Raw genomic sequence first — 24,828 nt, 5'->3', positions numbered from 1 at the left:
GCTATTTCCAGCTGTCTATTTTTTGGGAGGTTGGATTACTAGGTACACTGCAGTTTTGGCAGCTGGCATAATTCAGAAGATAGAATTTGAAAACCTTTTTGGTGGCAGTAGCAAAATGAGAAAATGATCTAAAAGTTTAGTCTTGTCTTTTTCCATTTAAGATGATAGTGAAAGATAATTCTAATCAGACGGTATGAAGGATAATGGATGATATATGGGTTTCGAGTCTTTAATTAAAGTCCAGGAAAATATAATGACTTATTTTGTGACCATACTGTAATTTATTCTTTATATTCCTCAGTTTCCCCATAGTAAAAAGAGGCTAATAATACTGTAGCCTGCCTCTTGCCTTTTAGGGGTGATGTGAGGCAATGCTAAATAACATGTTTAGGAAGTTCTCAGACTTGCTTGGAAGAAAATCAAAGACCCATAAGATTAAGATTAACCTGAGTTCTTTTAAATTCCCAGGTTCAGTAGATTTAGTAATATTTTGATTATTTAAGAAATGAACTCAGAAGCTGTTCTCTACTCTTAAGTTAGGTTCTTTTTGTTTATTCATATTGAGAATGTATTTTAATTTTAGAGGTCTCGTCAATGAAAACTTACATTTGTTAAGAATCTTATTTTTGGCCATTCAGCATTATTTGGGGGTCAGGTGTGCCACATAAGCACCATTTTCTGAAAAACTCTTGTGCACTAAAACTCAGAATTATTTGAATGGCATTCAAATCCCTCCATGAGCCCTGGCCAATTTTGCTCAGTGGTTAGAGTGTCGGCCCGCTGGCCAGAGAGTCCTGGGTTTGGTTCCCTCTAAGGGCATATACCTGGGCTGCAGTTTGTCCCTGGCCCCAGTTGGGGTCGTGTGGGTGGCAGCCAGTCAATGTGTCTCTCTTGCATCAATGTTTTTCTTTCTCTCTCTCTTTCCCCTTCTCTCCCTCCTGCTCTAACTGAAGATAAATGCAAAAATTTCCTCTGGTGAGGATGAAAAAAAATCCCTCCATGAGCAGGTCCTGAAATGTTTTTACAGCCTTCATTTTAACTTACTTTCTAACCTCTAATTTACCTTTTCCTAACTCTCTGAGCCAAGTTGTATTTTCATGCCCAATGACTTTGCCTGGACTTCATTTTTCTTGTTTAATGATTTGCTCCCCATTCTCTGTCAGAACCCTTGTTTGTCCAATGTCCTATGCCATGAAGGTGGTTTTGATTTTCCTCAGTGATAATTATTTATAATTTTTTTTAGGTTCCCATTATTTATTACTTAATTTGTATTTAATGCCTGTATAAATCTGCTTTATATTATGGCTATGTTTCGCTAATGTCTAATCTACTGCATGGTAAAATGTTTGAGGACAGGTGTGGGATAGTACATACCTGTGTGTTTTCCTAGTGTCTAGAATAGGGTAATTGCCCAATAAAAGTTTAAATAATATTAGATAGTCACTCTTTGAAGTATCACAACTTTACATAATTTCAGCCATGTACAGTGGAAGTGTCTTAAAGATGTCTTTCTTGTCTTCTTAATTTGGAGGTCATCATTCTGAATATAAATTATTTCACTGTGTCATAATATAGTAATGCCTTCAGGGGTTGCTCAGGTAGGACTACTGGCTGCTCTCTGAAATTTCCCTGGGCTGCTGTGTGTTAAATTTCATTTTCTATACTTATATCTTCAGCCTCTTCCACGTTGATGTTCCCTTTTGCTGCTCTCAATCTGGAATAGCCCCCTTCTTTACCTCATATGCCATGTTTTGGAACCACCTACACCCAAATTATGTTGTTGAGTCAACCTCTACACCTCAAAAAGCCTAAGTAATATTCCTTTTTATATACTGGGAACTGAGGGTTAGATAGCTCACTGCCAGTGACCATATAGCTCATAGGTAACAAAATTGGAACTTTAGTCTATACTTCCTAAGCCTCTGTACATTATACTGTGTGATAGGTGAATTATATCTAAGGCAATGGGTCCAGATGGGGAGTTCCCTCAGGGGGAAGTTGGGAGACTTTTTTTTTTTTTTTTTTTTTGGTTGGAATAACAGGGGCATTTAGTGGGCAGAGATGCTGTACTTTTTTGCTGTGCATGGGCTATCCTGAACAAAGAATGTCACAATGTCCTGCATGATTTAGGAATATCCTGCTTATCCTTTGTGTACTCTTTGTAATTATCTGAACCTGTAACCTCCATTTTACATATAAACTCATGGTTTTAACTGAGACTGAATTTTCCATCATTTATTTCCACATTCAACCAACCAATATGTAAAAGGAAGATTTGTTTTTTTCACAACTTGACCAAGAGTTGTTGACAGTTTTGGAGAATTGCATCACAAACAACTTCACATTTGTAGCTGTGATGTGTAGCTACTAATTACATTAATTTCTTCTAGTTCAGTGTTGTTTCAGGATTAACATTGAAATACACATTATCTTATTATAAATTATTTTCATTTATATTTTATTTAGGGTCTATGGATTTGTTTGAAGTTGTAGGAATATTGTTATTAATTTCATTTCAGGGTGACAAGTCAGAAGTTGGAAAATATTTTATGGAAGGGGGACATCAAGTTTGATACAGTTAAGTATTTGTCTAAACTAAGAGTAACTTCATCTGAGTAGGAACCTCCGATGGAAAGTGCTTAGATTTTAGTAGTGGGTGTTTCTAATCTTTGTGTATTGGGCTGTGCCTTGGATAGTTGAGATCTACTAGTAGGTGCTCATTAAATAAGTGCTCCATGGTGTAAGGCAAGGCTCTAGAGACAATAGAACAAAAGGAAATACATTACCTGCTGTTCAGAAGCTTTTAAAGTACGGAATCATTTGGTGTACTTAATCATTTTCTGTATTTAAGAGAGAAAATTATTTGTTTAAATATTAAGCTTATACACACATAAACACACACTAGTATTCATTTGTTATGCTATGAAGTACTTCTTCCTTCATTGTGTTCTGCAAAGACGATTTTCTTTGGGTATTGAGTTGAATCATGATGAGATGTAGCATATTTAGGGCAAAAGAGGTTCTATCTGGAGACCAATTTCTACTACCAATAACAATGTTTCCTGTTAAATGAGGATGATAATGTTACATAGGTCAAATGCAAAAGGGTTTAAAAACCTAAGGTAATTAGATTATATTAAAAGAATTGCTTTCTTTTTTCTATCTTCACTTAGTGTTCCTGGGGAATATGTGGAATTTGCATCTTCTACACGTTAAACGAGTTCATTAGGAAAAGAAAAGAGAGTATGAAGCATCTAGGTGAGCAGGTAGTGAGAGCAGAATTACAGGGCACAGAGATAGTATCTAATCTATGCAATTATTAATGAGTATGCTAATGAGACTAAATACTAGGTCACTTTCCCATTTTTAATGGAGGAGTATTTTCAAGTGCTTGAAAATATTTTTATTGGAGAAAGGCTAAAATTACTAAATGAGTGTACCTTTAATAGTTATTTAGAAAATAGTGAGGGACAGGACGTAATAGTTAAAGAGAACGATGTAAAAGACAAAACCTGTTCTTTTTCCATCTGCTGCCAGATGAATATTTCTTTTGTCTTGGCCAGTCAGCATTATGGCATTATGGTTACAACAGAGGTAACATTTGGCATCTGATATTGAAGTCAAACTGTAAAGAAATAATATAGAAATACAATAATTGCATGACAGTAGAATAGAAAGATTAGCTTTTGAATTAAGTATTTGACTGTAGATATTCATAGAAAAAAATAGTTAATAGCTAACAATGAAGAAAGAAAAATACGTATGTGATGACTGGACCTATGGAACATACATAGTAAAGAATCAAGCATATATGAGGTTCTTATAGATTTGAGGTGATAGCTTTACTTACAAAAATTAAGAAGAGTTTTTGTTTGTTTTCAGGGTAAAAAATGATTTTGTTTGATTATATTAAAGACCAGAAATATCTAGTTCAAGACATATTTGAAGCACTTGCACTATCCATTTAAAATAGACTAAATTAGTTCCCAGTTTTAAAATTAAGGTAGATCTGTGATTTCAGGTATCATCCAGGTGCATAGGGGCTACATTGTGATTTGCAGAAAGCTGCAATATTTTATAATTCCATCATGTTTATGAAGTAGAACTTTAACAATTTTTTATTTATGTTTTTGAGTGGTGATTTAAAGCCCATGGAATAAAATTAAAAAGGGTAAACAATGAAAAGTTTGTTGTCTTTTTTTTTTTTTATCCTCACTGGAGGACATTTTTGCATTTATCTTCAGATAGAGTGGGAGGGAGAGAGGGAGGAAGAGAGAAGGAGAAACATCGATGTGAGACAGACACATCAAGTGGCTGCCACTCACACAACTCCAACCGGGGCAGAGACAAACTGCAACCAAGGTACGTGCCCTTGCGGGAACTGAACCTGGGACTCTCTGGTCTGCGGGCTGATGCTCCTCTGAACCAAACCGGCCAGGGCAAGTTTGTTGTCCTTTATCGCCTGTCTTCAGCTATCCAGTTGTTCCCTTCAGAGGCTATCTGTGTAACCAGGTTTTGTTTGTTTGTTTATTTTGCCAGAATAATGTCTACAAATAGACTCAATATATAGGTATTTAGTCTAAGAAAAAGGTGGAATTTTACATCAGTTGGAACATAATGGACTTATTATGTAGTATATTTTATGACAGCCAGCCAGCTATTTAATAAAAACACAAGAAAAAGTGATTCCTGGTGGATAAGAAATATAAATGTAGAAACTAAAAGTGCTATAAAAGTACAAAAAAAAACTTAGGTGAAGGCAGTCTTGGTAGTGGAAAGGCCTTTCAGAGTATGCCATAAAATCAGACACCCAAAAGGCAAATTTCATAGACTTGATTACATAAGAATTTAAAATTCCTATGTCTCCAAAGACAATATGAATAGGATTTCAAGACAGATGACAAATGGAAAAATATTTGTAAAACCAAGCAAAGGGTTAATAGTTTTAATATACAAAGCACTCATAAAAACCATTAAAATTGTATCTCAAAACCCAGAATCTCTTCTTTCTGTAAGAAGGAGCTTAAGAGTTGCCACTTCATTTTAATAACAAGTAAAAACTGAACAAACTAAAAATAAATAAATACTTTTTAGATCCTTCACAGGGTAAACTGCTGCCCTCAAAATTGGGGAGATAGATAGGAAGAAAATTGCACCTTACCAGAGCACAGACCTCTGTGGGAATCAATGCTGGGGCAGCAGGGAAGCCTAAACTGTAAGAGAATCCAATAGTGACCCCTCCCCTCTGCTTCACTTTTGTGAATTTTACCTAAAGGAGCTCTACCATGTACTTACAGTTAATATCAGAAAAAAAATCCCCTCTGTCTTCTAGTGGGGTAGGGATGGGGAGGTAGAGGAACTATTTTGAAATACAAGGCAGGCCTTCGAGGGAAACTATTTTATCCTAAACTAAGTGAGGGAAGGAAAATACTCAACACCAGCCAGCCTCTGGCCTTCCACCTGGAGGAAGGGAAAAACCCAATTTGTACCCCTCATGCCATACAAGTTGGGGAAGGGAAATACAAAACTCTAGTCTCATCAGCTGTTCTGTTCAATGGAATGGAATTTGGGAGGTAGGGACTGAGAAGCATTGGTGAAGCTCACAGTTTACAGGTACAGGCTCACCTAATGATAGAACTTATTGAGAAAAGGAAGAAGGTATAGTTTTCTGTGTGTATCTGGCACCCTTCCTGTAGTGTTACTTTGTATGTAAACATATCTCGGGTTATTTATTTGAAGGTACAGGATCTAGTAATTTTTTATTTTATTTATTTATTTTGCTCAAAGGATCATTTTATTTGAACCTCTTAATTTCGATTCATTCAAAATTGCAACATAAAAAATGAGGCAAAGGGAAGCTGGTCTTCAAGAATTTGTGTCTTGCCCTGGCCAGGTGGCTCGATTGGGTGGAGCCACAGGGTTTCAGATTCCATTCCATGTCAGGGCACATACCTAGGTTGCAGGTTTGATCCTCAGTTGAGGTTCGTGTGGGAGGCAACCAGTCAGGGTTTCTCTTTAACATCTAAGTTTCTCTCGCTCTAAAAATCAATAAAAACATATCCTTGGATGAGGATTTTTAAAAATTAAATAAAATAATAAGAATTTGTGTCTTTCAAGTGTTTTTGTTTTAAAATGTTTCTATTGATTTTTCTTTTTTCTTTTTCCTTTTTTTTGAGAGAGAGGGAGAGAGAGAGAAACATTGATACCAGGGATCAAACCTGCAACCTGGGCATGTGCCTTGACTGGGAATAGAACCAGCAACCTTTTGGTGCACAGGAGGGTGTTTAACCAACTGAGCCACACTGGCCAGGGTGTGTTTTCAAGTTTTTTTTTTTGTTTTTTTTTTAATTAATTGATTTATTTTTGTTACAGATGTTTTTCCTTTTTCCCCCACTGATTCACCCCTCCCTCGCCCTCCCTGCCCTGTCCCCAGCCTTGTTGTCCATGTCCACTGTTCATGCATACATGCATATAAGTTCTGTGGTTTATCTCTCCCCCACCATGCCTCTTCTGGGGATTGTCAGTCTGTACCCCACTTCCCACTTCTCTGGGACTATCCCATTCCTCAGACTGTTATGTTCATTATATTGCACAAATAAGTGAGATCATATGATACTGTGTTTTCAAGTTTTTACTGGTATAACAATCCTCTCAAGCCTGGAGCTACTCAAAGATGAATCATAAAAATAAGAAAAAAACTTTATTTCAAACTGCTTCAGTGGTAAGTATGCTATAGCAGAAGCTGGTTGAGCAAAGAGTTTCATTTCAAACCTGCATTGATAAATACATTAGACATCATTTGGAAATGATTGATTTCTGATAGATTCAATCCACCATTGTGCCAATTTTTGCATTTATTGTAGACCTATTTAACTGGAATTCTTCAGTCATCATCTACTGTTGGCTTGAGTGTTACTCCTGTTTGATCCCTACCAATTAAATGCCAGTGTTTCTCAACTCTTCAGCTAAGGGCAATTTTTTTCTCCTACTTCTGTGCACACAGGGTTAGTCAAAATGATTTTGCCCAAGTTGCCCTTGACTGTACTAACTCTTCCTCTTGTCAACAGAGATGCTATCTTCACCATGACCCTAACTCTTCCTCTTGTCAACAGGGATTCTTAGACAACTATTGTACCTTTGCTGCTTTCTTGTCTTCTTCAGTGTGTATTCTTAAGAGGCCATCTAAGCAGGAAGCAGAAGACTTCCAATTCTGTGAAGATCTCAGATAAAGCTCCAGTTGCACCAAGTACCTGCCCCACCATTCCATCAGCCCAACACAAAGTGGGGTCAGTTATTGTTTTAACCTTGATAAGACCCAGGAACTAGTAATTTTTATAATTTTGGTTAGACACAAATTAGAATTTCCATGTTAGAAAGCCTTATTGGGTAGGAGTTGGTCACTCACCTGGTGAAGATGAGCAGTTTCCCTAGGGTATGTGGTGACTTTTCTGCTATTTTCCCCAAAGAGTATATAACTCTTCTAAGTTTACTTTACTGCATTTTATAGGCCAAAGTAGGTGCTGTCATTTTATTTCAAATTTGGGGGATTTTTAGATGTCTAGGAAATAACCTTCATGGACCTTAAGGCCCAACTTACTCAGTAAATATTTATTGACCAATTTATCTCTCTCCTAGGTAAAGAACAATTTTACTGTACCCTTGTGTAGAACCAACTCATAGTGATTGGTTGCTTTGACATTTATCAAATGTTTTTGGATTACTCTTTCTTTGTTTTCTGAAGTCTTCAGTTTTTAAAATCTATAGCATTCGAAGATTACATTTAGAATAAAATTTTTAAAAAATGTCTCTAAGCCTTTACTATGAATTTTTCTAAAGTATGTTACTTTCTCTTTTTTAGGTACCTACAGCCTTTTAATCAGGTTATTTCAGTGGTATTTTCCCAGTTTGCAAAGAAATCTCATACAGCTTTAGAGCAGAAAATTGACTTCATTTATTTAACTTTTTAAAATGATCTATTTATAGACTTTAAAAAATAACAGGTTTATTAAGACATAATTTACACACCATGTAATTTACCCAATAAAAGCATACAATTCTATAGTTTTTAGCATATTCATAGAGCTATGTAGCCATCATCACATCAGTGGGAAAACTCCCCTTATCATCCCCAAAAGAAATTCCATACATTTCAGCAGTCGCTTCCCAATCATAAATGGAATCATACAATATGTGGTCTGCTGTTACTGGCTTCTTTCACTTCGCAAAATGTTTTCAAAGTTCAACCATTTGTAGCATGTATCCATACTTCATTCATCTTTATTGCTGAATAAAATTCCATTGTATGGATGTACAGCATTCATTTAATTCTTTTATAAATTGATGGACATTTGAATTGTTTTTACTTCTTGGCCATTGTGAATAATGCATCTATGTACATACATGTGCAAGTGTTTTTTTGGTTTTTGGTTTGTGTTTGATAATCCTTACCCGAGGATATTTTCTTCATTGATTTTTAGAGAGCGTGAACGGGAGGGAGAAGGGAGGGGGAGAGAGAGAGAGAGAAACATTCATGTGAGAGAGACACATTGACTGGTTGTCTCCCACACATGCCCTTAGTGGGGCCAGGTATCGAATCTGCAACCCGGGTACATACCCTTGACCAAGAATCAAACCGGAGACCCTTTGGTGTGCAGGCCAGCACTCTAACCGCGGAGCCAGACTGGTCAGGGTGACGTATACATTTTCACCGTGGAAATATATTTTCATTTCTCTTGAAAGATAAATTTTTTAGTAACTAAAATTATCCTGGGAGCTAATTTTTCTTGTAATAAAAGTTTCCTGGTAAAGGAAAAGACTACTTTTAGAAAAATCTTCTGTAGACATTTTAAAATTATATATTACTTAGCTTTTGCTAGATTTGCTGTACTAATAAAATAATTTAAAACTCTCAGTAGTTTACAGCAATAAAGGTTGTTTCTTGCCTGGCTGATGTGGCTCAGTTGGGTGGAGCATTGTCCCCTACATGGAAAGGTTTGGGTTCAGTTCCTGGTCAGGGCACATTCCCAGGTTGCCGGTTTGGTTCCAGGTTGGACGAGTATGAGAGGCAACCAATTGATGTCTGTCTCTGTCTGTCTGTCTCTCCACCCCCCTTACCTCCCTCTACCTCCCTTTCTCTCCCCTTCCTCTCTAAAATCAAATGTATCCTTAGGTAAGGATTAAAAATAAAATAAAAGAATTTAAAAAGCAAATAAAATATTCTATATGAATATTTAAAATAAATAAATAAAGGTTTGTTTCTTATGTTATATGTTAATTGTGGTTCACTGGGCTCTTCTGTCCCACCTGTCTTCTCATTCTGTTATTCGGACTGAAGGAACAACTCCTATTTGGTACATGCTATTATAACTAAAGGAAAAAGCAACAAAACTGGTAGAAACATGCATTTAAAGCCTTTGCTCAGAACTGGCATGTGACACTTTTCTGCTTACATTTCTTTGGCTTAGACAAGTCATATGGCAAAGCTAACATTCAGACAGGGAAATAAAATCTGATTGCAGGTAGACACTGCAAGTCACTTGGCATTAGGTGGGAATATATATAGCTTTCTTACATGGAAGGAGGCACAGATGATTGGGAACAAATTCAGGTTATCACACCTCAGAATAAAATAATGAAACTTGTGGAGGAAAGATAAAGAAACATGGAGGTGAAGCTGGTAGAGCTTCATGTCTTTTGAATTCAAGGGGCTATCCCATGACTTCACAAGTAAGGATAATTTGTAGTACTAAGGATAGCCAACTTCAACAATATCTAAAAGTAACCCAGAGGTGTATGCAAGAGGATGAGAGTAGGGAGTGAGACATCCTATTATGTGTCTTACATGGAACGTGACTTATCAAAGAAGACAAGAAGAGATTTACTCCTACATACAGTCTTTTGACCAGCCTATTCCCCTCATGACAGCCCATCGTAGAGAAGGTCCACCTGTCCAGGCACCTATTTGTTAAGCTATTACTTGGGAAATTAAGCCAGATAGAAAATTGAACCAAGCCTATTTTTATTCTGCCTATTTTTCCCTGCTATCCTTTAAGCTCTACAGGAGGTGTCAAAATGGCTTTTATTTATTGTCTGCTAGATGTCATATACTTCAGACAGGGATATTTCTGTATTGAAAATTCTGAGATGGAGCTTCTTAGGGTGAGAGTAGAGGATAGTCTCAAGTTAGGCCAGTTTCTATATAAATACATACTTTGCCTCCCAATCCAATTATCTATTATTACAGGAGTTCTCAAAAACTGTGGTCCTGAGACTAATAGCATTATAAGCATCATGTAGGAATTTGCTAGATATTATCAGGTCACATGCTACACCTACTAGGCAGGGGCTAGCAATCTTTTATTTTTTAATTTTTTCTTTATTGATTTTAGAGAGGGGGAGAGAGAGAGAAATAATGATGAGAAAGAATATCGATTGGCTATCTCCTGCATGCTCCCCATTGGGGATTTGGCCCACAACTTGGGCATGTTCCTTGACCAGGAATCAGTTTGGTGACCTCTTGGTATATGGATTGATGCTCAACCACTGAGCCACATGGGCCGGGCTAGTAATCTGTTTTAATAAGTGATTCTGATGCACACTGATGTTTGAGAACCCCACTGTATTATTTTATGCTGCTTGCTCTCCTCACCTCCCTTTAAAAAATTTAATTTGGCGAGGGTGTGGAGAAAAGGGGACTCTAGTGCATTGCTGGTGGGAATGTAGACTGCTGCAGCCCCTATGGAAAACAATATGGTGTTACCTCAAAAAATTAGAAATTGAACTTCCATTTGACCCAGTGATCCCACTTCTAGGAATATACCCTAAGAAGTCTGAAACACCAATCAGAAAGAATATATGTACCCCATGTTCGTAGCAGCACTATTTACAATAGCTAAGATCTGGAAACAAATGTCCATCAGTAGACGAATGGATAAAAAAGCAGTGGTACATATACACAATGGAGTACTATGCAGCTCTAAAAAAGAAAGATTTCTTATCCCTTGAGACGACATGGAGGGACCTGGAAAGTATTATCCTAAGTGAAACAAGCCAAGCAGAAAAAGACAAATACCACGTGATCTCACGTATTTATGGACTATAATGAACATAACAGTCTGAGGAATAGGGTAGACCAAGAAACATGGAAGTAGAGTACAGACTGACAACCATCAGAAGAGGGGGTTGTGGGGGAGGGAAGAGATAAAGCACAGAACTTATATGCATGTATGCATAACCGATGGACATGGACAAGAAAGCTGGGGCCGGGGCAGGGGGAATGGGGAGGAGGATGTCAATGGGGTAATAAAGGAGAAACATCTGTAACAAAAATAAAATTAAAACAAACAAACAAAAATGATTAAAGAAATATGCACTGAAAAATTAAGTGACAATCCCTGCATGCTAGAAAGGGATGTTGATTATTTAAACTTTTTTCTTAGCTGTAAGCTTAAAATTCTCTACAGCAAATGTTATTTTTGTAATAAGAAAAAAATGTAAAAATCAAAGCCTGCACTATGATATTGCACAAAAAGGTCTCTGTTTAGTGTATTCACACAGTCAAGTGATGTGGTAATTTTTATGACAAAGACAAGGACCAGATACGATGGAGGAAGTTGCTAGATTTTAGGACTACCGGTCAGTATCATTTCATACTTTTAGAACATGATAATCTCTTAAAATCAGTATATGTTTGGTCTGGCTGGTATGGCACAGTGGTTGAGCATCGACCCATGCACCAAGAGGTCACCAGTTCGATTCCTGGTCAGGACACATGTCCGGGTTATGGGCCTGATCCCCAGTGGGGAGCACGCAGGAGGTGGCCAATTGATGTTCTCTCTCATCTATGTTTCTCTCTCTCTCACTCTCAAATCAATAAAGGAAAAAAATGTTTAATCAGTTAAAAAAAATTCAATTTGTCCCTTCCTATCAATTTCTTCCTTCCTCATCAATATACTTCTTATGTCTCAGGCCTTGCAACATTTCTTATTTTTTAATTTTTCATTAGGGAACATTTGGATATATACAGAAGTAGAGAGTATAAAGAATCCCCATGTATTCAACAACTAACTTCAACAATTATGAACGCATGGCCAACACTGATTCATCATTACTCTCTCTCATTGATGCTCACCCTGCCTAAGATTATTTTGAACAAATCATATAAATTAATCTGTGAATAAATCTCTCTAGAAGATAGGCTGGCCAGCTGGCCACCGGCCTTCCTTCCTTCCTTCCTTCCTTCCTTCCTTCCTTCCATCCATCCATCCATCCATCCATCCATCCGTCCGTCCGTCCGTCTTTCCTCTCTTCCTTGGTACCATTATCCTACCCTTCCAAAAGAATCAGCAAAATCATAATCTTTTAGTATCATCAATATCTAGCATTCATATTTCCCAATGATAATTTTTTCTGTTGTGAAAAAAAAGTTTGCTTGTCTGTACAGTGTTCTGGCTCTTAAATTCTTTTAATCTGTAAGTTTCTTCTTTCTCCCCTTTATCCCCATCCCCTTGTACTTTTTTGTTGAAGAAATTAGGTTATTTATTTTAGAGTTTGCTTCAGTCTTGATTTTGCTGATTGCATACCTGTGGTCCCTCTTACCCTTCATTTTCTACAGATTAGTAGATTTTAGACGCTTGGTTAAATTCAGGTTTGAGTTTTTTGGCAAAACTACCTCATAAGTTGTATTTTGTATTTCCATTAAGAGGCACATGATATTAGCCATTGATGGTCATTGCATAGATCCATTAATTCATTAGGGGTTGCAAAATGGTGATACTCTTTTTTTTTTTTCTTAAATTATTTCTTCCTGATATTTAATAACTAAAATATTTTTAGATAGAGATATTTTTCCTTGTCCATTATTTGTTACTCTGAGGTAAAGTTTGAATAGGAAAGGAAGGATACTCAGTTATTTACTTTTATTTATCAATTTTGAAACTAATAAGTTGGTTCCTCAGGATCCTGCAAGGATGATGAAATAATTATAGTATTCTTTATGAATTTAGAAATTTAAAAATATGTGATGTTTTAGTCCATTACTCTACTTATTAATGTTCAAATTGGCTAGTGAAAGGCTCTTCAAATTGGCTCTTATATCCTCTTTGCATGACCTTAGTAGTCCCTGATTGATTTCTTTGTTTTTTCATATGATAAGACATCCCAGGATCATCTTGTAAATGACCTGACCCAGACCTGGAATCAGCCATTTGCTCGAAGAACTTTGGTTTTTAGAGACTGCAATCTGGGTGCTGTTAGTACTCATCATTACTTAGTTTTCAGTGAACAGATCCAGGAAATAATTCTTTTTTTTAATGCACAGGCACTGTGCTTGGCACTTAGAGGAGCAGATAAAAAATATAGTCCTGTCTTTGTTAATAATCAAATCACAGTGTTATGCATATTAAAATATTTGGCTTTGGTATGAAAGCTCATAGGAGGCTCATCTTACATAGAAGGGAAGTGGGCATCAAGGAAGGCTTCCTCAAGGTGATAGCACTTGACCTTAGCTTTGAGGAATAAAGTGAAGAGAAAATACTTTTGAGATTTGTCTATTTAGGCCATATGTATGGTAAGCCTTTGTCTTTGCACAAGTGACCTGACTAGTAGGAGCCTCAGTTTCCTCATTTATAAATTTATGACACCAATATACATTTTACTTCTCTCCAGGTTTTCTTTATCAGTAATAATATGGTAATAATACTGCAAAAAATATCACCATGTGTATACTCTTTTGTGTTTGTCCAGGTATTTTGGTAGGACAAGATTCCTAGAAGGGAAGTTGCTGAGTTCAAGAGTATATACATTTTAAACTTTGTTATATCTACTGCTAAATTGCCATTAGAAAAGGTTATAACATTTTACAATTTCTACTAACAGGAGATTCGTGTCCATATCTTAATACTCTCAACAGTAAAATCTAAAAACTAAATTATTTTCATTTATTTGGTACCACATGGTTTTGATTCTTTCACAGAATATCGAAGAAATTGAATATGTTTACTTCAGAAAAGTATGGAATTAATGATGACATTTCAAATTTAAGATATTTTCAGTACTTTTGGAACCTAGAAACTTATTTTATAATAGAACTTTGTAATTCTTTACTATGGACCAGTAATTTTCCATATTTTGAAAAATAATTCAAAGTCAGGATACCCAGAAATCATATACCGTACTTTCTAATAGTTACAAGAGTAAAAAACTTCATGATTTCTTATTTCTCTCACACACACTCTCTTTTTTTGAAATGTGACCTGGAGATCTGGATTAGAAAGAAAACATTCCTAAAGTAGTTTGGATGCCTTCTTATTTTACCAGCCTTTTCTACCTTTACATGACTTTATTACTTCCTTTCGTAGTGGTCACTTGTGTGGTCTGTGAAAATGGCTTAACCATAATTAATTTCTGTGTGAGAGCAGAACATTTATGCTCTCTTCTTTAGGTGTTATTTAATTTATTATTTTAAAAATATGTACTTTCAGAAATTAGAAGTTGTGTTTCTGTCTACTTAAAAATAGCCTGTGATTCTAACATAGGTGTCAATTTAGATTTTAATAGTGTCTATTTAGAATTTTCTGCTGTAAATACATAATTTAACCAGCTTGCCATATGTAGAGAATTTTCTTGAATTATGAATGGTGTTGATAAAAGATGATAAAGGAAATAATAAAGAAAGGAGAGAAATTAAAAGAAAGAAATCCAGTCAATTTTAAATAACCTTTCTTAAACAGAAAGCTAACACTTCCCTTGAAATTCATCTGTTACCTAGACTTATGTTTTAGTCAGAACCTCACAGCTAAAACAGTGTGAAGACTTTAGTTAATATTGGTATTATTAAGGTAAAATTATGGTGGGTTATTTGTCTGAATTATTTTCAGTTGCTCTGAATTTGTTCAGTTGCTTTGATTCCTCCCCACCCCCCATTTTGGACTTGCCGTTTGGATCTTGGTGTATAAAAGTGTAATTTGTTTTTTTATTGTAGTTTTAATGATTATTTGTATTTACTAATTAACTTTTTAAAAATTATCTTTTAAATCTTTATTGTAAATGAAAATTTGCCTTCTCATGATTAATTTTGTAAGACTTTGTATTGGAAGGAAACTTTATTTGGAGATTCAGCTTGCCTTTCAAGGAAAAAATGATAATTGCTCTATGTGTTTTTTATTTTATTTTTTTATCCTCACCCGAGGACATTTTTTTTTTCTTTTTTGTTCAGATAGAGTGGGAGGGAGAGAGAGGAAGAGAGAGAGAGTGAGAGAAACATCGACGTGAAAGGGACACATCGAGTGGTTACCACCTGCACAACCCAACCAGGGCCGGGGACAAACTGCAACCGAGGTACGTGCCCTTAGCAGGAACCGAACCCGGGTCTCTCAGGGCCGCAGGCCGACGCTCTTAACTGCTGAGGCAAACAGGCCAGGGCCTCTATGTGTTTTTTTAAAATTAAACTTTCTATAAGGGCGAGGAGTATCTGCTAGGTTGGACTTTTTTTTTTTTCTTTTAGTTTAGAATGAATTCTTTTTTGTGGTGACAAACAGCTGTTTCTGAAGTTGGCAAGAAAACTTCCTCTTGGGACTCCCATAGAAGTGTTGTGGCAGCTATCTGATTGAGCTGCTTAGAAAGCTCTCGGAAAGTTTCCTTATTTGTCTGGAAAAAGTCTGGAACCCAGACCTGCTTTATCCCCTGAGGAAGATTGTAGCTCTAAGCTGATATGGGAACAACCATGAATGATTCTGTGGTGACAGCGTGAAATGGGGTGATACCAAGGCATAAATTTAAATTTTGTACTCCAGAGTTTCAGACAGAGTAAAGAAGGGGCTCTTTGTGGTACAGATAGGCTTGGACAGTATTTATATTATTTCCACCTTCTTAGGAAACCAAGAGAAAGGAGAGGAAAGAAAAGGAAGCTTCTTTTCTCATTCTTTTTAATTTTAAACAGTCCACAACCTAGCTGACTGTTGTATGAGAGTCACTATGCAAGAAAAAGAAGGGTTAAGAGTATAGATGCAGATCTGTTATTAAAAATAAAATAGTAGATCTTTGTATAATATTTTTAAGAATATTAATTACTTTATACTAATGTATTACAAATAAACACCAAAGTATATCACGATATTATTTTGAATCAGATTGAGTGGAGTAGAGAAAAGGGTCAATAATTAAAAATAATAGGCCCAGCTGGTGTGGCTCAGTGGATTAAGCGTTGTCCCCTGGACTGAGAGGTCCCAGTTTGGTTCCCTGTCAGGGCACATGCCCAGGATACAGGCTCCATCCCCAGTAGGGGGCGTGCAGGAGGCAATTGATCGATGTTTCCCTCATGTTGATGTTTCTATCTCTTTCCCTCTCTCTCTAAAAAATCAATGAAGACATATTTTTAAAAATAATAATAGTGAGGGGGGAAAGGGAAAAGTGATGATGAAAAAGAGGAGCTGTAATTGCAAAGCAAGATAAGGGTAAGAAATGACGGAAGTAGAGTAGTTAAGAAAAATGGCTTCAATTTTCTCTAATTATTAAATTGTTCTCTGCCAACTTTTGAGCTGCCCTATAGAGAGGACCACACACTAAGTTGTATGACCTTTGAATGAGGTAATTTATCAGCTCAATGTCTCAGTTTTCTTATTTTTAGGGTTGGTAAACTAGTACTTTGTAAATCACTCAGTATAAGTACTCAGTAAATGTTAGCTGTTATTACCATCAATATTGTTATTAATACCTTTATTCATGTATTCAACAAAAAGATTTGTTGAATCACTGTATTGTAAGTTGATATTAAATAAGAAAAGGGCCCTGGACAGTTTGGCTCAGCGGTTGGAGTGTCCGCCTGCGGTCCGGAGAGACCCGGGTTCGGTTCCCGCTAAGGGCATGTACCTCGGTTGCAGTTTGTCCCCGGCCCTGGTTGGTTGTGCGGGTGGCAGCCACTCGATGTGTCCCTTTCACATCGATGTTTCTCTCTCTCTCTCTTCCTCTCTCTCCCTCCCACTCTATCTGTACAAAAAAATGGAAAAATGTCCTCGGGTGAGGATAAAAAAATAAAATGAAATAAGAAACGGCCTCTGCCCTTATGAAGCTTCCATTCTTGTTAATGAGACAAATATAAGCTGGTAAATAATTTAGATTGTGCTAAGTGCTTAAAAGGAAATAAAGAGGTGAGGAAGGAAGAATAACTGGGAAGGTCACTTTAGGTGAGTATGTCCGAGAAGTCTTTTTTGAAGAGGTAAAGATTGAGAATGGGAACGTGTGTTCCAGCAAAGGGCAGAGCATGTTCAGGACTCACAGGTTGCAGCAGCTCTGCACATTTGAGGAATGCAACATGGAAAAGTGCACTTGGACCACAGAAAGCAAAGAAGAATGGTGTGAGAGGAACCATGACCCCGTCTCCACTTTCTTCAGCAAGCTCATGTGGCTCATGTTATCTTGCCTGATATTTATTAGTGCTACCTGAGGCTCTAAGGGAAAATCAGACCTGTGGCCACAGTGGGAGGAATGTTCGAAGACTTCCATAGCTATCCCTTTCAGGTTCGTCAGGAAGCCAACTATTTATTAAAAATGTAAAATTTCAGTTCTGAACTTTCTTAAATTTAACTAGTATTATTATTCGTTGTTTCAGAGAAGACATTATTTGGCTTTAGTTTCTTTCAGTTGAATCTTTGTTTTGGTTGTATTGTTCATGGTTTCTCAAAATTACGTTGTTAATGTTTATAGTTTTTTTTAACTTAAATTTTTATTTTGTGAAAAGAAGGTATGAAGATGGAAAATCAGGGCATAGGAGAATAGAAAGAGTAAGGGAAAATCAGTGGGACAAGTTTTTGCATCAAACAGAATGAACACATCTTTCTCTTTTGTCTAGTGTGAGTCTGTTTTGGAAATTTTTATCAGAGAAGTGGTTAAGAAAAGTGAAATATTCAGCTAATGTTTTTACTACTTCTAGGCAGTTTTGTCCTGAATTTTTATCTTCCATGTTGTTATTTAAATTTTTTCAAAATTACTTTTGAAACCAGGACATTGAAAACACTTTGGAAAATTGATTTTATTTAATTCGTTTTACATTTAACCTTATTCTTAAGAGAGAATCAGGATTCAGATACAAATAAAAAGAGACTGATACATTTGTCTCTCATTGACTTTTCAGTTGAATAGGATGCTTTACTTTATATGATCAGGTAGACTTATAATTAGGGTTTTTTTAATGGCTCTTATAATGGGTGTATTTTTTTTATAACTTAATTATTTGGTCAGTATCAGAAATAATTCTTGGCCTACTGAGAAATGACCAGGTTGAATTAAATTTTCAAAGTTGTATGGACTCTTTAAACTGTTCTGTGGAATGCTAAAAAATATTTTATGTCATATTTAATACCTAATGCATTGCAAATTGTCTAGACGCTTTTAAAAACGTGTTCAACTATTTTATTACATTTATTTGATAGCTTAGTTTATAACAGAGGGCAACAAAGAAAGTGAATTACTTAAAAAATTTAACCTGCTTATAGAGGGAAAATATTTATTGGTCTTTCCCCAAACCTCCCTTGGTATATATAGTTTTTTTTAAATCCTCACCCGAGGATATTTTTCTATTTATCATCAGATAGAGTGGGAGGGAGAGAGAGAAACATTGATGTGAGAGAAACACGACTGGTGCCTCCCGCACAACCTGATCAGGGTCAGGGACGAACCACAACCAAGGTGTGTGCCCTTGACCAGAATTGAACCTGCGACTTACTGGTCCGCAGGCCCATGCTCCAAACACTGAGCCAAATCGGCCAGGGCTATATTGTTATTTTTTAATAAATTCTTTAAGTCTTTTGGGGAAGACTAATGGCTTTTTGGTTATCACCTTGCCTAACCGAATCTTGGCCTTTATTTTTTCCTGTCATGTTTTATTTTTTTCCATGGTCACGTGGTACAGTGTCTACTCCTCACTGTCCAGTGCCAATTCCAGACCTTTATTCCTCACTCTTGTGAAAATCACAGGACCTTGAAGTTCATGCCTCCCAATCATACCACTTTCTTCCCTTCCTCATTCCCATTGCCTATGGACCTTCATTTTGTTGAAGAGTAAAGCTCACTGTCTTGCCTTTTATTCTTGTCATCCCTCTAAGTATCTTTTGCATTCAAGTGTGTGGCCCATCCAGCAACATAGTTTCTCATTTCCTTGACATCATCTCTAGCAACTTTCAATTCCATTTTATTTCTTCTACTGATTTCCAAGGATAAGAAATAGTCCTTTCAGTCACGTTAAATGCTCCATCTCAGAAATACCAGATTTGATCCCACTCTGTCATAGCCTGTTTCCCTTTTAGTTCTCTCATTCAGTTATTCCTACTCCATCTTTTTCTTTTTTTTTTTTTTGTATTTTTAAGGAATCCAGCATAATCTTCCATCTACCTTTCAGGTTTTTCACACATCTTTTTTTTTTTTAATCGTCGTCTCATGGACTGAGAGGTCCTGGTTCGATTCCCGGTCGGGGCACATACCCATGTTTTAGGCTCAATCCCCGGTAGGGGGCTGGTAGGAGGCTTGCAAGAGGCAGCTGATTAGTGTACCTCTCTCATATCAATGTTTCTATCTCTATCTCCTTTCTCTCTCTTTCAAAAAATCAATAAAAATATATTTTAAATAAATAAATACAATAAAAATCATAGCTCTTACTGTGTCAGTTCTTAAAAGTGGGAATTTGGAATCCAGTTGTTCTGGGGTGAAGCCCAGCTCTGTCATCCATGCTGTGTGACTGTATACACTTCCTTTCACCTCTGCTTATTTCAGTTTCCTCATCCGTAAGATGGAAATAATATACCTTTTCTGTACATTTTAAATGAAGGATAAGCAAGATAATGAATGAGAAAAGTGATAGCATCCTGTTTGGTTCACACAGTAAATGAGTTTTCTCTCTTCTTTTACTAATGGTTAAAAACTTTCAGAGACTTTATCACATTATTCCTGGATAACTGTAGAAATCTGCTAAGTGATCACTTTGTTTCCTGTTTCCCCTGACCTAATTTATCTCAAATGCTTGCTCCTCCAGATCTGTCTTCCGAACCATAACTTCCATCTTTGCTAATCTCTTTTAAGAAATATCAGTACATTTTCTTGACATTTAGGATAAAGCCTGGCATAAAAGGACCTCTTAGATTGTCTCTGGAACTTTTGGCCTGATTATTCACCACTGCCTTCTCCAGGCTAGCCATTTGTCTCCTTGGTGTACTTTAGATTTCCTGCCTTTGCACTCACTCAATAGGAATGTCCTCTCATTGGTGACATGTCAGTTCTTCAGGTATTTCAAGTACAGAAGCCCTTTGCCCTTCCCTCTCAGGCCTTTTACATATTCAATTTTTTTTCTTACTTACCTTCATGGTCTATCATCTTACCTCTGATCAATGCCTTCTACTCCCTTGTTTCATTAACTTTCCACTGATGTGTATAAAAAATCTCCCAACCTACATCATTCTCACCCAGGGTTTCTCAACTTCAGCACTGTTAACATTTTGGACCAGATCATTTTAGGTTATGGGAGGCTATCTTGTCCACTGTAGGATGTTGAACAGCTTCCTGGGCTCTATCTACCAGATGCCAGTAGCAACTAGATGCAGGTTGTGACAATAAGAGCTGTTTCCAGATTTCCCAAGGGAACAAAATTGCCCACCCCACTGCCCTCCTTGGTTGAGAACCATTAGTCTGATTGTATGCCTTATTTGTCTTTTCACATGTAATCCTGATGAAAAACCACACAAGTCATTGCCATCATAAATTTGTGTTTTCTGATTCAGCTGGATCCCTGTTTGTGCCTGACAGTCAGTCCTTTAATACTTTCATGGAGTTATTTCTTAATGTCTCCAAATTTCCTATCCCACTACCCTCCTCTTATTCTTAGCTGATGACCTTTTCTTCTCTTCAAAGAGAAAAGAAGATAGAACTACTATTAGATTTGTTCTCCCTCAGTTTTGTGATCCCAACCATGAGCTTACCTGCATTTAACTAATTTTGTGAGTGTGACCTTTTATTTATTTATTTTTTTTCTTCTTTACTGATTTTAGAGAGAGAGGAAGGGAGAGAGAACATCAACTGGCTGCCTCCTGCACAACCCCCACTGGGGATTTGGCCCACAACCTGGGCATGTGCCCTGATTGAACCAGCAACCTCTTGGTACATGGGTTGATACTCAACCACTGAGCCACACCAACTGGGCATGAGTGTCACTTTTTTTTTAAGTGTCACTTTCTTTGCTGGTGTATTGACATGAATTTAGCATAATGCCTTATTTGCCTTTTCAATATTGCCCATAAGTATCAGATGGTGATGGGGGTTAGGGAATATCAGAGCTGGAAGAGGGGGTGCAGCTATATAGAGAGTGCAGAGAGAGCCTTACTTTAGAGTAATATTTGAGTAGAAACCTAGGGAAAGTGAGGAGTGCGCCAGGCAGAGTTATTTGGATAAAGGACTTGAAGAAATGTGACTATAATAATATAAGTTGAGAAAGAAAATAGTAACTGCAGGATGATGTGCAGTTAGGGAAGTGGATGGGTTTGTTTTTCAGGTGGGAGACACCATGAACATTTAAAAATGTCCATCATAGTAAGTTGTCATTAGAAAGGGAAGCATTAAAGTTAGAAGAAACAAGCTAGAATATAAAGTTAGAATAAGCTAACTTATTGCAACAACCTCATAATTATTTTTCTCTATTCATTTTCCATGCTGTAGTGGATTAATTATTCTAAATGCAAATCTGATTTCATTACTTTCCTTAAAGTCCTTAAATGCCTCCATTTGCCATTAGTCTAAAATCCAAACTTCCTGAATTGCTTTTTAGTGGGTCATGGCCACTTGGTCCCTGCTAAAATATTATCCACCATCAGCTCTCACCATTTTGTTTCCCTTGACTCCTACTTCCACCGTCTGTCCCCAGATTCCCCATGTCCCATGAAGTGTTCCAGGCTTCAGTCATATTGTACTGAATTTCTCTTTCTTCAAACATGGCATGTTCTCTCGAGCTTTCTATTTTTTATATTTGCCTGAAACCCTTTTCCTTCCACTCTTCTTTGGCTGACTTTCATTCTTTCTTCAGGCTTCTCAAACCTATCATTTCTTGATCACTGCCCCGACTCCAAGCCTGGATTAGTTTCCTCTTCTGTGTGTTGCCATCCATCCATTCATCCATTATTTTCTCTTGGATTTCTCACTTCTTAACACCAGATTGTAAAGGTCTTTTTATTTGTCTGTATGTCAGCAATGCTATATAACCTTTGTGAGAGCAGAGGCCATGCCTTTCCCATTCACTTTTGGAACCCCATGCTAGAGAACAGTGCCTGGCATATCGTGAAGGCTTGAAAACTATTTGTTGAATGAATTAACAAATTTTATTTATTTATTTATTGTTAAATTGAGAAAAACATTAATTCATTCATGTAATGCTTTTACTTAACATTCAGTCTGTGCTAGGCATTGTGTAAATTGCTGTGGGGGATTCAAAGGTCCTCAGTCCCTGCTTTCAAAGTGCTTCTGGTTCAGGGAATAAAACAGGGACAGTGATGCTGTTCTGAGTATGAATTCTACTAATTTGAATTTTGAATAAATTGAGTTATATTTGTAATACCTTTTTGTCAGTTGTGAGAATTTTATTTCTAAGATAAGATGTCACTACTTTGAACTGTCACAGGCTCAGAAAAAGAAAGAAGACATTGGCCTTGAGAAGGGAAGATTGGTTATCTTTTCTCTTTCTTTTCGTTTTTGTTTTCCTGCTACTTTTATGTTTTGTTTGAATAAAGATTTGTGAGACAAAATGAAGGTTTTACGAAAAACTTGTCTTCTCTGAGGACAACCCAAAACAAGAGGATTTTGAAAGAACAAATGTAGAAAGAGAAGAGCACAGAAAATATTTCAGGAAGAACCAAAGATTCTTTCCTCCGTGTTTTAAGTCTTTGTATTAAAATTTCCTTTTGAAAACAACAAAAACGATTAACTCTTAACATTTATGGAGCACATACTTTGTACCTGGCACTGTGCTAGTTGTTTTACATGAATTATTACATTAATCCTCATGAGACTAATATTATCTCATTAGTGGATATACTTCTATTGCTGGATTTTTTTAAAATTTGTGCAACAACGAAGAGATGATTCTAAGTTTTTTTTTAAACCTATTATGTCAGATCTTCACTCATCTCTCCAGTGAATGAGAGCAGAGGAGAGCGTTATGAACCCAATTTGCCCTAATATTCTGAGGATCCTTTGAGTTTTGCCTTAGTGGCAACAGAAAAACAGAAAACCCAAGGCTTTCCCTTCCTGTTTTTATAACTATTTTCTCTATCAGGCTGGCTATTGTCAGAAAAAAATCATTATTATTTCAGAATCAAAGGTCAATAGAAATTAAATGTAGAGTACTCATTTTAATCAGTTTAGATATGTAAATTGGGATGGATATTCTTTTTATCTATTGCCATGTTTTTATTTAAGAGAAGGTAAGATCAGTTTGTCAATTCTTTAATTGGTTTGGTTGAAATCTTATGTTTTCAACCTTTTTATCTTTCTTTCAAGAAACCTCAAGTTCTTTAACCACAATTTCTCCTATCACAAAGGCTACTATTGAAATTCAAATAAACACGGTGCTTGTTCTGAAGACAGGGATTAAATACTGGGGAAAAGGTACTGTTCATTTGGAAAAGTTACATACACTGAAAGTTATATATTTAAAAATTGTTCAGTTGGGAAAGCAGTATTATCTCAAAAGGTAAGAGGTCCACTAATGTAGTATTTTGAAATGATGGTTCTTAGAATTATTCATAGGGAAGCACAGCTGGTGTAGTCAGTGTGAACACTGGTTTTGGAGACTAGCAATCCAATTCTGACTTTGTCACTTACTAGCAGGTTGACTTAATCATATTATTCTTTCTTACCCTCAGTTTCCTCACCTGAAAAAGTGGAGATAACAATACCTCTTAAAAATATTGTTAGGAATAAATGAGGTAATTCATATCAAATGCTTATTACAGGCTTAATAGATCTCACTTGCTAAGTGTTAGCTATCCTTTTGCTGAAGGACTGGGCTCATGGCAACATAATGTGTCTGGGTTAAGAGAAGATACGATTCAAATTTTTAATCCTAATACCTAATGGGAAAATCATAGTTTAAAAATATACTAATGAAGAACTAAATTATTTTTCTTTCTTTAGAAAATCAATTAAGTGTAAATAGACAGACACCAGCAGCAGTCTTATTTGCATCTATTTTCAAGATACTAAAATGTTTTGTGGTCAAGTAATCCATCTCTCTTGGTAAAATTTTCAAGGATAAAGCTTCCCCCTCTCCCACCCCCCAAAAAAGAGAAAGGAGAAATGTTGTTGATGTAACCCCTATTTGTTAGAACTTTTCTCAAAATCTAGAGCAACTGGGGGCGATTTTGCACACCCCCCCCCCCAGTTGTTAGTTGACAATGTCTGAAGACACTTTTGGTTGTCACAAGGGGTTACAATGAAGGGGTGGAAGGGAAGATGCTGCTCTTATCCAGCAGGTAGAGGCAAGGGATGCTGGTACACATCCTACAATGCACAGGACACTGCCTCCTCCCATAAACAAAGTATTATTTACCTTAAAATGTCAGTAGTGCCAAGCTTGATCCCCTGATCTAGACTTACGCTGCAGCTTACCTGGGAGCTAACTTTGTAGAAATGACTGGATTGTTTTACTATTTCATTCTTTATCTCTAACTGAAAATAGTGTTTTTTTTCTTCTTTATATTGTATTTGTTTTCATGAGGGAATTAAACTAGTAAATTTCTTAGATAATTACTTCCTTGTCTGAATGATGACTAATAAGAATCAATTCATTTGACCCATATT

The 24,828-nt window shown here is 36.5% G+C and overlaps 1 protein-coding gene across 3 annotated transcripts in view; it reads left to right on the top strand.

Annotated features, from left to right (window-relative positions):
• The first annotated feature begins 1,491 nt into the window (after nucleotides 1-1,491).
• JMJD1C (jumonji domain containing 1C) overlaps nucleotides 1,492-24,828 on the top strand; it is a 307,703-nt gene continuing 284,366 nt past the window's right edge. The window contains exons 1-2 of one of the 3 annotated variants that reach the window (XM_036264655.1): nucleotides 1,492-1,812; nucleotides 2,520-2,577. In XM_036264655.1, coding sequence (XP_036120548.1) covers nucleotides 1,742-1,812; nucleotides 2,520-2,577 — 129 coding nt within the window. In that variant the 5' untranslated portion in view covers nucleotides 1,492-1,741. Of the gene's footprint in view, nucleotides 1,813-2,517; nucleotides 2,579-7,161; nucleotides 7,287-24,828 lie in introns of those variants that run through there. The other 2 variants (XM_036264657.1, XM_036264662.1) reach the window with 2 other exon arrangements.

Source organism: Molossus molossus, unplaced genomic scaffold (assembly GCF_014108415.1).
Source record: "Molossus molossus isolate mMolMol1 unplaced genomic scaffold, mMolMol1.p scaffold_m16_p_17, whole genome shotgun sequence".
Taxonomy (NCBI): domain Eukaryota; kingdom Metazoa; phylum Chordata; class Mammalia; order Chiroptera; family Molossidae; genus Molossus; species Molossus molossus.
Note: the sequence above shows the minus strand (reverse complement) of the source record. Positions and strands in the feature narration are given on the sequence as shown.